This window comes from Stegodyphus dumicola, chromosome 2 (assembly GCF_044657685.1).
Source record: "Stegodyphus dumicola isolate Sdum_Otavi_A_Nest chromosome 2, ASM4465768v1".
Lineage (NCBI taxonomy): Eukaryota > Metazoa > Arthropoda > Arachnida > Araneae > Eresidae > Stegodyphus > Stegodyphus dumicola.
Genome location: NC_140769.1, coordinates 94,838,212 through 94,856,722, shown reverse-complemented (window position 1 = coordinate 94,856,722; position 18,511 = coordinate 94,838,212). Strand labels below are relative to the sequence as shown.

The window sequence follows — 18,511 nt, the reverse complement described above, 5'->3', positions numbered from 1 at the left end:
AAATACCAAATTATTGACATAAAAAAGTAAAAAAAAAATATGATAAAAGTTTTCTTCCTCTAATCTCTGCATCAAGGTAAAAAAGCAGATGATTCACTCAACTCTTCAAGTTGTTGTATTTTCTGAGTTTTATTATTTCACGAGATTGTTTAGTGCTGCCCTTTTTTTTTATATCCTGATATTTTGTGGATAAATTAAGAATATTTTAAATTTCAGCCCTTTTTAATTCAACGACAGATAAGAAACACACTTATGATTTTACTGCCTGCAACGTTGAAAAACGTAAACAAGTTGCATTGACGGTAACACAAAAAAGTGCAAATTCTGCAAAAGATGGAGACAGGTGCTACTCCTTGATTTATAGCAGAATGATATGGAATTGCGACACGATTGTGTATGATATACAGAAAAATAAAGAAAAGCTGTTGAAATTTTGCAGCAACAGTGATTCTAACACCGGAATCCGAAACTGGAAATCTTTGCATGAGGCGAAATCAGCAAACCTCGATGCTTTGTACCTATAGTACAATAAATAATATAATCAATTTATATATGTAATAATAATTTAATGAATATAACAAATTATTGCAATAATGTATGTAATATTTTAATTAAATGTATCTAATACGCCTTATTTATTTTGCACTTTTAGTCCGAATATTATGTTTTATCTTTTCTGCCCTGAAATCCACAAAATCCGCACAACCTCTGGTTCCAAGCTTTGTGGATTTCTGGACTTTTACTGTACTAACTGATTCAAAAATAACAGCAAGAATAAAATTTCAATAATTTGAAATGTATGGGCAGTAGAATTGATGAGGCTTTCACAGAAATGGTGCAGATTTTTTTAACAATGAAAGATTTTATTGCCAAGTTTGGTGGTGACAAAGGAGTGCCAGAATAGTTAAATTTTTTACTAACATGTGGTGCTTCAGTTTGTCAGAAGTTCACAATGAAGTTAGGATTATAAATGTTCACTATGATAGCTGTCATTCATGAAAATGGCTGCAGATGAGGCACAACATTGAAAAGTGTTCAGCTGCAGTTCCTATCGCATAATGGGAAATTATTTCTTTAATAATATCAGCTGCCTCTGTACATCTATGACTTTAAGTAGTCTCATTATTAAAAGTTACAAGATGTATGGTTTGAACATGCTGATGGCTATTCTTGCAGGAAAGAGAAAAAAGATCACAATCATTGTGATCATGATGAAATGTCAGTTGCAGCAGGTACTGGGCAGGTCACATGCAGAGGTCTTTCATCCTACATGAATGCTATATTATGAAACACCTGAATCTCTTCCAAGGAAGGAATTATACCATTTCTTAAAAGTCCTGCATAATGCTTGACTTTGATAGAAACAGTTTGAAATGTACTGCTGTTCAGAAAGACAAAGGGGCCTACAATGAATGAATGATGGAGTGAACTTGTACCACAGTCTCATCTTTGGCTGATGTAAAAGGGTTTTCACAGTCATATACGAGTTCTCTATTGCTCTGATGTACATATGTGTACATTTATATGATAAATAACAACCCGTTTGCACTGTTTTCCATCTACTGAAAAGGTGCATCTGCAGATTCATGATGTCTTTCAAAACTGAAAGGATACAACTTCAGGATTGTAGTAAGTAATCGCCACACAGTCTCATAACAAAATGATCTCATAACTTAATCTCAGGTTATGGAATGCAGGAAAGTCATACGATTACAGATAAGAAAACGAATGCCCTCAGGTTTTCCACCATTATGCTGCTGTTCTGATACCACTGACTATATTTCCTGATGACTGCATTACTTGGGATAGTACAAATTACAGCATCACAGCTCTTGAGTGTTAGTCATGGCTCAGTGTATACATACATTCTCAAACACCAAATTATATCTCTTATCTTGCATTTTATCATGTTTAACCATTCCCAAAAGCTTATTACTGAGTTATATTACATTTAACAATTTTAAATAAAATGACATAATCACAATTTTGAAAATTAAGTATTATCTGTTTAAAATTTTATATTGTGATAATTTCATACCAATTGATTAAAAGCTAAAATATTTAACATTAAAGAAGCAAGTTCCATACAAATTAAAAATGAAAGAATATAAATTTTTTCCTTTCCCTTACTTACCTGTATTCCTTTAAGAGAATTGACGCCCATAAAAAGGAAAACACCATATAAAATAGGCATTGGTATAAACTAAAAGAAAAGCACATATTAAATTTACAAGAAAAAGTGATAGGCAGCATGCATGAAAACAAACAGGATTTTAAATTTAATCAAAAATCAGTAATAGATTTTAAGGATGCATAACTACCAGCTGTCACAGATAAACAAAAGTGCTTCTCTTTTTAACCCTTGTTTACAACATTTTCTTAAGAGTTATAAGAAAAGTAAGGCAAGAGATGAACATGCAAATTTTGATCTAAAAATAAGAACTTGTATAATTAATTGTATGAATATTTTAACTACAATGACTACACACTGATTCACCGATAGTCCAGGGTTTGTACACATTTCTCCACATGAAAATGAAGTACTTGAACATCAATGAAAAAAAATTAAGGACTTATCATGCAAACATGAACTGAATAAACTAAAGCAATTATCTACACCTGAAATTCACTTTTGTAATTTGTAAGAAAAAAAAGAAATTTATTAGAAGGATGCATTACTATTAAACATAATCTAATAAAATTCCTTGAAACATTTATATTTTATATTTATAATAGCCCCACATATTTTAAAGAAGATTAGTGGCTTTTTATTTAAATTTTACCAACAGTAAGCTTTACACTATTGATTCTTTCTTTCTATTAATGCTTCATTTTGTCACATACGAGTCCAGAGGTTTATGCAAATTTCATGTCAAGTGGCATATCCACAATAAAGGTTAAGGGAAGGTGAGAACTCATTTTAACGTGTATAGATAACTTCTAAGAGTGATCAGTTGGAAATAATTTAATTATGCCGTTAAGTACCCTTAGTAATAATAGATTATAGGGTTACAATCACATTTTTTTTTTTCAAATTTCTAAAAAATATCCATTAAAAAAGTACTACAACATTTTACAGCAATTATATTTTATAATATTGATTCTAAAATGAAAATAGTATAATTATACATTAAAGCTACAAAACAACTATCTATGTTTCTATGTTTTATAACAACAAAAAACAACAAAATGTTTATACAGCTTTCTAATTTGAAACTTTTCCAGATAATTAATCTAATTTACACCAGTTTCCTTCTCTTTAGCAAATGAGTTTACTAGTTTCAGTACACAAATGAATGTTCCCACTACTTCTCCTTCATTTCTTACTTTGTTAATGTTTCAACAATGTACCTTTGAAGAATAATTTTCTCTCTTTCTTTCTAAAATCAGTTTCTTCTTTAATGAGTTTCCTCTTCACTTTAGAATTTTCAGATTTAATTACAGATTTCTGGTATTCTAAAGAACTAATTATACTTAGAATTAATAGAAAAATTTCTAATTTTATTTCATTAATAATATGAGTATTGAGAATAAATATGAAGTGATATAAGGTCAGAGCTGGCATGAGAGCCAATGTAGCAGAATTTTTAGAGTTTAGTGAAGCACTGAGCAACAACACTTAGGGATGGCAAAATGCTTAGAATTTAGGGCAGGTACACTGCTAAAAAAAAAAAAAAAAATGGGACAGTCCTATATCTCCCGATCTACTGGGCCGATTGACAAAATTCAAATTGCGTTATTCATGTCTCGAAAGCGCGACTTAGGATATATATTAGATTTATATATAGCACTATTCTAACATAGGTATTTTGACACAAAATCGGACTTTTTCTGAAGTAACATACCAATTTTTTTACATATTTCAATTCTACGTCTCAAATTACGCCTAAATATGAAATTTTGTAAAATTTGGAGCGAAATTTACGGAGAAATTCACAAATTTATGTTGGCACTTTTTTGTCAGTTGCGCCAAGAATACTTCACTTGGCGAACTTCTTAATATATGGCAACCTAGTTTCCTTAGGAAAAAAAGTCACCATCGTTCCTTTTTTCCAAATAATATTCTTTACATTATATTTTTAATTATAACTTATTATTTTAAGTAATTTTTTCTTTTTCGAATTTCATTTTAATTGTTTAAGTTGCACTTTTTTTTTTTCGAATAACTGTTTTAAAAATTTCTATTTACCTATTCGAACTGCGTAAATAAAGGTGCAGCGTTTATTTTTTTTTTTCAAATAGTTTTCTTTTATATATATTTTTCGTCATAGCTATTATTTTAGGTCATTTTAAAATTTTTATACTTTTATTTTAATTGTTTGTGTTGCATTGTCTCTTCAGATAATTGTTTTAAAATTTTCTATTTATTCCTTCGAACTGAGCATTTTAAATATATTTATTAATATCAATTTTCCAGAATTTGATTTTATTTATTTGAACTGCGTTTTTTTCGGAAGAATACTTCGTAACCCAGACTACGATGCGTTTGAAAACTGCATACTATATTAAAAGAGAAAATACAGTAAAGCACAGTTTTACACGCCTTTCAATGTTCCGTTCAGAAAAAAATATATATAAATAAGAGAGATGTATAACCGATATTTTAACTTAGGATGACTTGCATACACTGCTTTAAACAGTTTTATCATTGTGCCCATTGCTTTACACAATTTTATCCTACATTTGGTTTCTTAAAATGTTATTCATATTTTAGTCAAATATTTTATTTTTGAAATCGCAAGAATCAAATATCATAAGATTGAAAAGTTTTAAATTTAAAAAAATACGAATACTAAATTTTACGAAAAAATTTATTTTTCTTCTCTGTTTCTTTAAGCATTCTGAAAGTATATTGAAAAGTATCCAACTTTTCGAAACATTTTGGTATTTCTGACAATCATTTTAAATAAAGTTATCGCCTTCCATTTCATAAAGGCCCACAAACGGCCGAGTGGTAAAGTTGCTGAACACTGGTAGTTCACTCCGGGGTTCGAACCCCGGTAAACGAGCTGGTTGCATGGGCGTTTTCGTGGATTTTCTCATGTGTACCGCGTATGACAGCTGGTTTCCCTTAGAAAGTTCTTCACGAAGTATTTCGTCAGAGCCTTTATCAGTCTTTAGAGGCTAAACATTTTGAAGCTATAAGATGAAAGGAAAGACTGGTTTCATCAAAACGTTTTGCTTTATTTTATTATGACAAAGCACACTACGGCTATCTGCCTAAGGGGAGGGATGCCTTTCATGGAGGACTTTCTAAGGGAAACTGGCTTGCATACACGTTACACATGGGGAAAACCACGAAAACGCCCATGCAGCCAGCCCGTTCGCGGGATTCGAACCTCGGACCGAACTACCAGTGTTCAGCGAATTTACCGCTCTGTTTCATCAGACCGCCGCTGTTTCATCAGGAAGGGAAAAAAAACATCTTTAAGTGACATCCACATACATCACTGGATAAACTCCTGAATCTTCAAATAATTCGACTGAGGAAATCATGGGATTCACCATTTATGATACGATATGATGTTCTATAACGTAATTTACACAACCATATAGTTTAAAACCAGTCGCTCTTCACTTTAATCTGCAATGATATCGTTTTGTCTTTTCTGTTAACACAAGCTCAATTGATGGTATTTGCTGGTGTACTCGCCCCAGTGTTTTCTCTTTGAACACCTAAATTCTTTGAAGTATCCTGAAAGTATATTCGAAAGCGTCCAACTTTTTGAATATCTTGGTACTTCTGACAGCCAAATTTCCTGCAAATTTTTGCTTACTTTTGTCCCTAATTTTCTTCTTCCCTTCTACAGTTATTTTCAGTGCTCACACAAGAAAATTAAGATTTTTCGACTGCTAGACTTCCATACATTTTGCATTCTTGTCAATTTTTTTAAAATATCAATTATATGAATTGCGTTTCAGCTAAAGACAGCTTTTCATTTTCTAGTCATTTTAGCTATAAATAAAGTTTAAAGCGAAGTCCAAAGGATAAATATTTTAATTAAAAGATTTTTGATAAATGACAAAGAAATAAAACAGTCCAGCAGAGTTTATTCTGTACCACAGAGTAACCCGATTCTTATATCGGCTGAAACAATCTAAATCATATTAAAGATCATGTATTTTTATACAATCTATAACGCGAGAGAAAAATTAGCTTCTTAAAACATGCTTTCTAAGAAGATTAATATAAAAATTTATATTTATATATATATTTTTTAAAGTTGGGACTTGAACCAAACTGTCAGACTTTTAAAGCTTATTTTACATGGTGGTTATTATTAAAGTTCCACTTTGAAATGGTCATAAAAGGAAAACTACCGGACCAAATGTTATCAAACTTGGGAATCGTGTAAAGGAGGTTATGAGAATTTATTTTCAGCGGAAAAAAAAAAAAAAAGAGTTCAAAAACTCACCATCAGGGGAAAAATGGCGCTGTATACAATATTGTTAAATGAAATAAGACACGAAAACATCTGTTTAAAATGTGTTTAAATGTTGCCTAAGTAACTATGCGACACTCTTGAGGTGGTGCCCAGCCCTGCATAAAAATTGTAGTATCTAAAATGCCACGTTACTGCAGTTCATGTATCACGAAACATTTTAATATTGGCTCTAAGTGAGCTGCAATCGCAGTGGTCCAGCTGTCGACTGCTCTTCAGAAAAAAGTGGTTCAGTTATAAAACTAGCTGTCCTTCAACAGTAAACGGTGTGAAATGACTGTTATGCAATCGAATGCAGTAGGAGAATGCAATGGAACTAGATAGATAACATGAGAATTTCTTTGGCCCAAATCGATTAAAAGCGTTTTGAATCAGTATCTTCATGTTTTAGTGCTGAATTCAGGCTTAAAAAATTACAAATTAGCAATCTGTAAGAAAACGATTTCCAGATTGTACGCACTTGTGAGAGTGATTTGCGATCTCATATTTTCTAATCGCTAATTCGTGGTTTTCATGGACGAAATTCTCACTTACAGGGATGGCGCACTCGACATTTATCGAATTTAACATCTTTAAATGGTAATTTGCCTACTTCAAAGTTTCTTAAGGGTATACAACATATTAAACCCGTTTAACAAAAGGTTAAGTTAGATTCCGACCCATATTTCGTTTAACAATATTGCATACAGCGCCATTTCCCCCCTGGTGATGAGGTTTCGAACTTCCTTTTTTTCGCCGAAAATAAATTCCCATGACCTCCTTTACACGATTTCCAAGTTTGATAACATTTGATCCAGTAGTTTTCCTTTTATGACCGTTTCAATGTGGAACTTTAATTATAACAACTCTGTATATTATTAAATTTTAATTTGAAGCTATGCGTTATATGTATGCGTAAAATTTTCGCTTCTATGGAAAAATAAAAAATCGAAGCAAATATACTTAGTATAATGGACCAAAACTGAAAACATTTCCCCTCCCCCCGAAAATAAAATATTGAAATTTCGAACTTGAATTTACTGGGTTATCGAAATATTTAATTTGACGTATCTTCTAAGTCCTAGTTCCGACAACAATTCCGAATTACTTAAGCTAAAGTAAAAGATTTAGTATATATTCACTGTATGTTAATAAAGTAATCAGAGTGTAATAAAAGTAGATTATAGAATTTAAGCTGATGTAACTTTTTGTCTGACTGCACAACATGTAATGGAAGAGAAGGTTTGTAGAGATCTGTTTTTGACATGCCTCTAAAAGTAGATGTCATATTAATTTTGTCTCTTCAATGTCAAAAAACTTTCCTTTGAGAGGCAACTTTAGTTTTTGAGAAAGAAAAAAAATCACAAGAAGACAAATTTGAAGAACATGCAGGACGATTGAATATACATACTTATTTTCCGAACACAAGCGGTTCTCCAACTGGTTATTGAATAATGAAAAGATGCATTGTCATGCAATACAAAACATTTGGAATATGTTTTCTGGCTGAATAACGTAAGATTAAAAGTCATCTGCTTAATTCACATCCATTTACAAGTCAACTACTCGGGCAATTGCAGAATCGTTTTGATCCTGAGCTTGTAAGACAAACCTAATATCACTGGATTTAAACACTTCTTTAATCTTCCGAGAACGTTTCTTCTTTAGCTCATATTCCAAGAATATTAAGTGAATACAATTATTGCCAAAGAAATTGAATATTCATTTGCACTACGGCTTGGTAGTTTACTAACGAGTTAACAAAACTTAAATTCTGCTTTTTGTGTCAAAGAATACAACAATATTTTAAATATTTACAAATAAAATATTAAATTGGAGATTTAATTGGAGCCTCATCAGTTGCCTAGCATTTGAAAAAGAAAAGATTGTTAAATACTAATTGTTTGCTGCTCAGTCTAACCCAGGCTGCATGGTTGGTTTTCGTAGTTTTTTAGGTTCTCTTTACAAAGATTCTCTATGAAAGCATCTTAATCAAATAGCTCCCATGTTCTTTCTATGTTCAAAAAACCAACTAACCTAGTTTAAGCGCGATTTCCAAGTGAAGTTACTAGTAAAATCCGAATACTCATTAAAAATCATGTAGCTAGCCAATCGGGAGTAACATGAAAGATGTTGTTACGGTACGCTGTTTCTTAACTTAGATGGTCATTCCTTAATTAAATAGCCCACCAACGGCCGAGCGGTAAAGACGCTGAACACTGGTAGTTCAGTTCGAGTTTCGAATCCCGCAAACGGGCTGGCCGCATGGGCGGTTTCGTGGTTTTCCCCATGTGTAACGTGTATACGAGCCAGTTTCCCTTAGAAAGTCCTCCACCAAGGCATCCCTCCCTTTAGGCAGATAGCCCTCGTGTTCTTTGCCATAATTAAATAATCCAATTCAATCCTTAATTAAATATAATTGATTTGTAAATTCTACTAGAACTGACCGTAAGAATTGAAGTGGAAATAAGTAATATGGTGTGCAATCTTGATTAATATAAAATTAAAAATATTTGCATTCAGACAGAAAGTTTTTTGAAATATTTGCAATTACTTTATAAGAAGGATTTATTAATAACCGTAATAATTACTTATTATATTACTGATGATTAGGATTCAGTTCTTGACAGTTACATTCTAAATTAGAATTTTAAGGATATAATGAAAATACGCTACGCACAAAAATACATTTTAGGAAAAAAAATGAGTTGATTTTTTATGTTTTAAAACTTCTTAAATTCATTTAGTAAACATTGTATCCTCGTTGTTTATTGAATCCAGAATGTTGGTGTCGTTTATATAATTATTCTTACTTGTCCACAGAATCTGCTGACTTATCCAGCCATTAAGTAGCTGCAGATCATTTCTACATAACCATTGAACTTCCATTAATTCAGTCTCTAGAGGGTTGTATGTTTATATCATAATTTGACTTTTATAAAAAATGATTATTCTAAATATTATGTTTCTATAAAAATATATTGTGCTTTAAAAATATGGATAATAGTATCAGCCGCTCTTTCAGCCACTTCAAAAGCAACAGTTTGTTTAGAAATAAATTATGCAGTTAATGTCATAAAATTCAAATAAATATCAAACGAAAATTCTCAATTTTAGACAATTCGATTTAAACGAAGTAAAGTAGCAGACGATAAAACGCCGAAGGTAAAAATTTACTCTTACAAAAACTTACTCTTAAATTTTTTAAAAAAAGAAAAGATACGAGAGAAATTTAAAAAAAAAAATAGTTAAAAATTTGAATAATATCATCTATAATTTAAAAAATAGCCTTTCATATAGTATTAATAAATATTTATTACGCGTCATTGAGGGAAAAAATGTCATATAATTAATTCTCCGTAAAATTTTACTTGAAGTTTAAGGTTAAAAATAGCCGTGGCAATTCAGTGTAACAAAAATCCATAGACCACATTTGGTGTTATTATCGCTCAAAAAAAAGGTGCCAAATTTCAAAATGCGAAATTATGTAAATTCGTGTATATCTTAGAAAATTTTGAATAAAAAAGTCTAATTTTTTGCAGATATGCTTAAAAATACACCTACTTTAAGATGATGGTAAAAATTTTATAGGTTATAATTCAAAATGTTTTTCGAAAATTCTATAAAAATTATTTAAAAATAGAAATTTAAAAAATAAAACGCAAAAAATGGGTAAATTTTATTTGGAATGAACCAAAATTTCGAAATGTGAGAGAAAAAAATCAAAAAAGTTTAATAAAAAAAGAGATATTAATAAATATTTGCCAAATTCAATTAACATTGAGGAGCTAAAATTTCTGAAGGAAAAATTATCCCTACAAACTCAGCAAAAGCAAAAAGCCAGAAGATTTTTGAAGGGGGGGGGAAGAGTGTAAAGTTGATTTTTAAGAGAAAACTGATATACATTTAAATTTTTTGAAACAATTACTTGGGGAAAAAACTCTTATCATCAAAACATATCAAAGAAGACAAATGAAATTAATTTTTAAATAATTACAACAACATTTTTGTTTTCTGTAAGAAGTGTTTCAGAAACTGTGCTTCATTAGCATTTATTATCTCATTCATTTTTCAGAATCAAAATATTCTCAAGTTACACAAATGGAATGAAATGTCACTTTAATATGCCAGGAGAAAATAAAAATGTTTTATTTTAATGTTATTTCTTAAATATAGTTTTAATACATTATACATTTATTTTAATATATTATTTTTATGATTTTTATCAATATTATTATGTTTGTAAAAGAAATGTCTAAAAATTTACAAACCTAAAAAATTTTGCATACAAACTGATCTCGAAATCGCCAAATTTAACCCTACATAATAAAAGAACTGCCATCTCAAAAAAGGAAAAATTGTTTTTGAGGTAATATTTTATGGACTCTTTATTGATAAAAAAAGAAATTTGTTCACTTCCATGCCTATTGAATTAATTTCTACCTTTTCGTTGCCCTGTGTTGGCAACACGCTTTTGAGATTTGTCGTTCGTAGAATTCGGTCGCAAAATGCGTAGCTGACCTGTAACGGTTGTAATTATTATTTTATAACTTATTTCTACTGTTGAATTATTATTAAATGTTTACGTGTGAATGTTATATTATTAAATGTATTCAGTTTGTTTTAAATAGACCGAGAGTCGTTGAATTTATTAAGTATATTTAAAGTCAAAACTGCGTCATCCATTTTAGCGCCATTCTAACACAGGAACGTAAACAAATTTCAGGAGGCACCTGCGAGATTGGGAATTCGTCAGCAGTTCAAATACAGATAAGTGCCTTTTATTTCAATTTACATCTGAATTTGATTCTTGAAGTTATATATATATTTGTATTGATTTTCATTTTGAACTTGAATACTTCGATTATTTATTATGGATCAAGCTACTGTCATTAGATTGCGTGGTAGGGCAAAAGCGGCCTTCACAAGGCTTCAGAATACTATTTCTTCCGATTTATCTAAAAATGAAATAATTTTGTATCTGGCGCACTTGGAAAGGATTTATTCAGATTTTGATAAATTTGATGCCCAATTACCAGAAGAACAGTCAGAAATTGAAGATTTTGAATCGAAGTATCTTAGTTTGAAACTTCAGTATCAAAATTTATTAGATGTACTGAATGTGGCTAATGTGCCAAATGTTCAATGTTCCAGGAATTCTAATATTAGTAACTTTAAGTTACCGAAGTTGAATATTCCTATTTTTTCGGGTAACTTTAATGACTGGATGAATTTTAAAGATTTATTTGTTGCAACAGTGCATAATACTTCTTTATCGAATATAAAGAAATTTCAGTATTTAATCGGATCATTTGCTGATGAACCAGCTTCTATAATTAGACATATTCCGTTATCAAATAATTCTTATGAAAAAGTATGGGCAAAATTGCTCGCTAGGTACGATAAAAAGAAGCAAATAGTACAATCGTTAATTAAAACATTTATGGATAAAAAATGTATGCAACTAACTGATACTTCCGATGAAGTTATCAGAGGTTTAAAAGCTCTTGGTGACGAAGCAACTTCTAGGGATCCATGGTTAATATTTATGTTGCTTCATAAGGTAGATTCAGAAACTCAAAAGTTATGGGCACAGAAAACAGCGGAAGATGATTTCCCTACATTGGAATTATTTTTTGAATTTTTAAACTTAAGTGTTCTTCTCTCGAAATTATCATAAATAAAGAAGCGGGAGCTAAAGTCGTTCATAAAAATAGTAATGTTAGTTCTAAAACGTTACAGAATTCTAAATTTAGTAATACTAAATGTTCGAAATGTAACGGATTCATGCGTTATATAAATGCGTTAAATTTAAGAATTTGGATGTTACTGCTAGAAAGAACTTTGTGAAAAAACGAGGATTGTGTTTTTTATTTTTAAATTCACATCTAATCAAAAACTGTAATTCACAGTTAAAGTGTAATTTGTGTAATTCAAAAACGCATAATAGTTTGTTGCATGAAGATATTAAAGCTAACAACGTACAGCTTTTAACAGCACCAAATGAAACGAAAGCACTCCAGAGAGAATTTCGAATGAATCCTGTGAGGGTCAAGGTCAGGTAGTTGTCAGTAATACGATTCAAAATTGCAACTCGGCGATTTTGCCTACGGTTCTCACACTCGCATTTTCGTCCAGTGGCGAAACTATCGAAATTAAATTATTATTGGATTCCGGAAGTGAAAGTTCGTTTATTTCTGAATGAGCTGTTCGAAGATTAGGATTAAAAAGAACAAATCATAGGTTACTTTTGCGTGGAATTGGCGCAGTGCCAGCTTCCAAAACACGTGGTTCTGTTGATTTTAAAATTTGATCAAGGTTAAATAATGGAATAATTGATGTTAATGCATATATTTTGGATAGGTTAACTTTGCCATTGCTGGAACAAGTCATTAATGTAAAGCATATAGAATACATTAAATCTATTCCGTCAGCGGATCCGAATTTCGCTCAACCCAAAGAAATTGATTTGATTTTAGGAGCTGATTATTTTTTCTCTTTTAAGATGTGGCCAAATATATGGTTCGAAAAATAAGCCGGTAGGTCAAAATATAATTTTCGGTTGGGTGATTGCTGGGAAGGTCGGAAATAATATGGGAGGTCCAAAAACAGCAAATTCACACTTCATAAAGCTAGAAGATAATATAAATATTGATTACGAACTTAAGTGTTTCTGCACCTGAGGAACAATTCTGTGAATCACACTTTCAAAACACTCATTCTGTTAATTCAGATGGGCAATTTGTTGTAAAATTTTCATTCTATAAATCGCATTTGAAGTTGGGTGTTCGGAATTTGAAAAACAGTATAAAGATTTTATACATGAATATGAACAGTCAGCATATATGACTACGATTAATGATGATTTATCTAACAGATCGGCTATAGAAAAGTTTTATCTTCCTCATCATGAGGTCGTTAAACCTTCTAGCACAACGACAAAATTAAGAGTAGTTTTTGATGCATCCTGTAAATCTGAAAACGGTATATCATTGAATTCTCTATTAGGGGTAGGTTCGAAATTACAAAGAGATATTTTTGAGATTTTGATTAATTTTCAATTTCCTAAAATTGTTATCACAGCCGATGTGGAGAAGATGTATCGTCAGGTGATGGTAGCCCCTGAAGATCAGAATTATCAATTGATACTTTGGCGATACAATTCCAGTGATGAAATGCGCACGTACAAGTTGAAAACAGTTACGTATGGTCTTTCCTCTGCTTCATTTTTAGCAACTCGATGTCCGAAGCAGGTAGCTTTAGATTCTAAAGAGGAATCAGATGTATCTCGTATATTGCAAGAGGATATGTATATGGACGACTTATTGTCGGGTGCAAATACAGTTGATGATGCAGTATCTGTCTGCAAGAAAATATTTTCAATTTTACATGCACGTGGTTTTGATTTGAGGAAGTGGAATTCAAATTCTTTAGAATTCTTAACTGAATTTAAGGAAAATTGTTCACTGAATTCTGACTTTGAGATATCTCCTAATTCGAGTTCGAAAGTCTTAGGACTTTTTTGGAATTCAACTACTGATACCTTCAGTTTTAAAGCTGCACATCACAACGCATCCATAACAAAGAGACACATAGAATGCGAGAATGCGGCAGAATCTGCTCGCATTTCGATCCTTTAGGTCTCCTATCTCCTTGCACTATATTGATTAAAATATTCTATCAAAAACTATGGTTAGTTAAAGGCGACTGGGAATCAGTTGTTCCCCAGCATATCTCAGATGATTGGTTTAAATTTCAAGAGACATTCAGTCAAATCAAAAATTGTGAAATTCCGAGATGTGTCATACAACGGACAGTGTTATCCAACTACATGGATTTTCTGATGCATCTTCGCAGGCCTATGCAGCAGCCATTTACTGTCACCAAAAATGCAATGGTACGGTTAAGGTTAATCTTTTGGTATCAAAGACTAAAGTCGCGCCTATAAAGCAAGTATCCATTCCTTGATTAGAACTTTGTGCTGCATATTTGTTGACCAGATTAATGCGATCTCTTTTGAACATTTTAAAGAAGTTTAATTTCGAAATCTTTGCGTGAACGGATTCCAAGGTAGTTCTGTCTTGGCTATCTGCTCATCCACGTAAGTGGAAAACTTTTGTTGCAAACAGAACATCTCAAATCATAGAAGTGATACCTATTAAACAACGGAATCATGTTCCCTCTAAACAGAATCCTGCAGACATTGCTTCTCGCGGTATTGAACCTCAACTCCTACCAAATTGTACTCTGTGGTGGAATGGTCCACCATAGCTGCGTCAGGAAGAGGAAAAATGGCCTAAATATGAATTAAAATCTGAAGATGATACTGAAGTAAAGGCTGAACAAAGATCTGATCCTATTTTTATTTCTCATATATGTGAATCGAATGATTTATTAGCTAATTTGTTCGAACATTATTCTTCGCGTTGTAAAATTGTTCGTATTCTGGCTTACTGTCAAAGATTTAATACTAATTGCAAGAAGCATCTTGTTACTCAGAACATTTCACATAGTGGCATTAACTCCAGCTGCCTTATGCCGCTAACATTTTTAGAGATTCGAGTAGCAGAAAAGTTCATTATTCGTTGGATTCAGGATCATTATTTTGAAAATGATTTGAAATGTATTAAGGGAGATAAATCTTTACCCAAGAAGAGCCAACTACGTTCTTTATATCCATTCGTAGATAAAGATGGTCTCTTACGGATGGGAGAACGTCTTTGAAATTCATCTTTAGCATTTAACATCAAACATCCTGTCATACTTCCTTCTCGACATAAATTTAGCGAATTACTAGCGAAAGAACTTCATATTTCTTACCTTCATGCTGGTCCTTCTTTATTATCACACCTCATCAGGCAATCTTACTGGATAATTGGAGGAAAGAGATTGATACACGGTTGTGTCAACCATTGCTTAATATGCCATCGATTTAAAGCTGCTTCAAATCCACAATTGATGGGTGACTTACCTGAACATCGTGTGACTTTGGAATGACCTTTTTACGCATCCGGTGTGGATTACGATGGTGCTATTACCATGAAATTTAATAAGGGTCATGGTTCTAAAACAATGAAAGGCTATATAGCTCTGTTTGTTAGCTTGTCAACTAAAGCTGTGCATATAGAAACAGTTAGTGATCTGACGGCAGACTCATTTATCGTGGCACTTAGACGTTTCATTTCACGTCGCGGTGCACTACGGCACATTTACATTGACAACGATACCAATTTTGTGGGATCATGCCAAAAACTGCAAGAACTAAATCAGATTTTGTCTTCCTTGTATGCAACAGAATCGGTTTCCCGAGAACTAACTAAGTCATCTATTGAATGGCATTTTATACCGCCTGCTTCGCTCCACTTTGGAGGAATATGGGAAGCCAGCATTCGCTCAGCAAAATTTCATCTGAGTATTGAAAGAGACTCTTTTAACTTACGAAGAGTTGTCAACGCTACTTACTCAGATCGAGGCTATTTTGAATTCACGTCCACTTACTTACGTGAACGATTTTGATATTGACTCTATTAATGTTTTAATCCCTTCTCATTTTATTACAGGTGATACTTTGACTTCCTTTCCACATCAGTTTGTTCGCACAAGGAGTCCTAGGTGGGAACTTGTACAGAATCTACGTCGCGGATTCTGGAATCGATGGGAAAGGGAATATTTGACTTCTCTTCAGCAGAGATCCAAGTGGCAGCATATCAAACCCAACCTAAAGGTTGACACGGTGGTTCTTGCCATCGAAGATGGATCTCCACCTTTAGTTTGGCCTATAGGACGGATCATCGATGTCCATCCGGGCAAGGACGGCTTAGTTCGCGTAGCTACAGTCAAAACTAAAACTGGTGTCTTCAAAAGACCAATTAATATACTTTCACCTTTGCCTGTGTATCAGGACTAAACATGATAGGGTGGGAGTATGTTCACTTCCACGCCTATCGAATTAATTTCTACCTTTTCGTTGCCCTGCGTTGGCAACACGCTTTTGAGATTTGTCGTTCGTAGAATTCGGTCTATTAAATGTTTACATGTGAATGTTATATTATTAAATGTATTCAGTTTGTTTTAAATAGACAAGAGTCGTTAAATTTATTAAGTATATTTAAAGTCGAAACTGCATCATCCATTTTGGCGCCATTCTAACACAGGAACGTAAACACGTTTTTATGATTTTTATCAATATTATTATGTTTGTAAAAGAAATGTCTAAAAATTTACAAACCTAAAAAATTTTGCATACAAACTGATCTCGAAATCGCCAAATTTAACCCTACATAATAAAAGAACTGCCATCTCAAAAAAGGAAAAATTGTTTTTGAGGTAATATTTTACGGACTCTTTATTGATAAAAAAGAAATTATTTGAAAATGTTTACTTTTCAAATGTTATACATTCTCAAAATGTTTCTGACAAAGGGCTTCATGATTAAAACTCAGTATCCACCGTTTATATTAAGAAGAAAGAATTCAAACATTAACCCATCAAATACACATTTGTCAATGCGTTGCCAAAAAATATTTCTTCCAAATCCTTCTAACTCATACTCAAAATGGCAGTCATAAAAAAACAGGCAGAAATGTTTTTGACTAAAATTAAGGCCATTTTGCTGGTTTTGGGCAAAATTAAGAACTTTTTTAAGGGCCAAAAATTGTTTTAAAAAAAACCTAAGGACCTTTAAGGAATCATGTGAACCCTGCAATCTTTACTATTCAGACAAGAACCTAAAGAACCAAAAAGCCATTCACATCTTATAATGTTTGCCTCAACGTAAATCATTAGCTAAACATATAGTATCACACTGAAAACCCTAAATAAATTTTAAAAAGTTATCCTGAACAAGCATAACATCCTGAATAAACATATACATGCAAAAGGCACTAAAATACTGTAAGATTAGGTATTTTTTAATAAGAGGCTGGAAATAAATGAAACAAATAATGTAGGCCTTCCGAGTATGATAATTTTGGTGATGCGACACTTTTTAGCAAAAAATATCTGAAACCTGGGATTTTTATACAGACCCTGTAGTGGCAAAGACATTGAATTTTATGAAGTGATAAAGAGTTACATTAAGGTTAGGTTAATGTAACAGTTAGGCTGCTCTGCCTCTTATTATTTTAAAATTGTATACAGTTATCATAACCTTTTCAAAGACTCTTTCTAACATACATAAATAATCACATAAATACGTACTAAGACTGATATATTGAACGATATTATAAGACTGAAACACATAAAATTACAAACTTCTTATGTAACATTCCTTGTTCGGAGACACACAGAATTAATAAAACATTACAGATCACATGCAGAATTAGTTAAAAAATTGTTACAGTTAAATGAAACGTGTATCTCATTTACAGAAGAAATCTTGGGCTCCATATTCTTATTTTAACATTCTGCTTCATTTTTGTAGTTCAAAAACTGGAACTCTTTCATTAGCAGTATAAAATGGGATTCTGCATTTTTAGTCATAAAATTGGAAACACTTACTAATTTATGCATTAATTTATATATATAAAAGAGAGAGAATTGGATAAATTTCACATCAAAAGAAATATTTACTTATTAAAAAAAGTATACTACAGTATTAGTATTAAGTATATTACAATTATTAGTTATTTCTAAAAGTATATTACAATACTTTTAGAAAAAATGATGTTATGTGTATTGCATGTATAAAGCAAAATTCAGCTAATAAAACACATAAATACATAAATTTTACCTGTAAAACATTTGTAAAGAGGATTGAAAGGCCTATGAGAACACACACACAAAAATGAGTCATCCGTTGTTCTCTGGAAATCCCCAAATCAAAAATTAATATTACATTATATATAAACATGAATTTATATATATATATATATAAGTAAGCTTATATTCTAAACATATATACATATAAAACAAAAATGAATAAAAAGAAAAGAATAAATACAAAATTATTTTTCCGTATGATAATGTTAAATGAGTACAAAAATTCCTCGCTATGCAAGAAACAAATTTAAATCATTCTTTTCAAATATTGTTTTAATATAGCCACAAAAGTTTTAACACATTTTTAGCAAGTAGTTTTTTATTACTTT

The 18,511-nt window shown here is 31.6% G+C and overlaps 1 protein-coding gene across 3 annotated transcripts in view; it reads right to left on the bottom strand.

The window, feature by feature from the left end:
* LOC118192557 (sodium-driven chloride bicarbonate exchanger-like) overlaps positions 1-18,511 on the bottom strand; it is a 263,168-nt gene that overhangs the window by 59,988 nt on the left and 184,669 nt on the right. For all 3 annotated transcript variants that reach the window (XM_085810939.1, XM_085810936.1, XM_085810937.1), the window contains 2 exons: positions 18,154-18,226; positions 2,135-2,203 (listed from right to left, as the gene is read on the bottom strand). In XM_085810939.1, the coding sequence (XP_085667065.1) occupies positions 2,135-2,203; positions 18,154-18,226 (142 nt within the window). The remainder of the gene's footprint in view (positions 1-2,134; positions 2,204-18,153; positions 18,227-18,511) is intronic.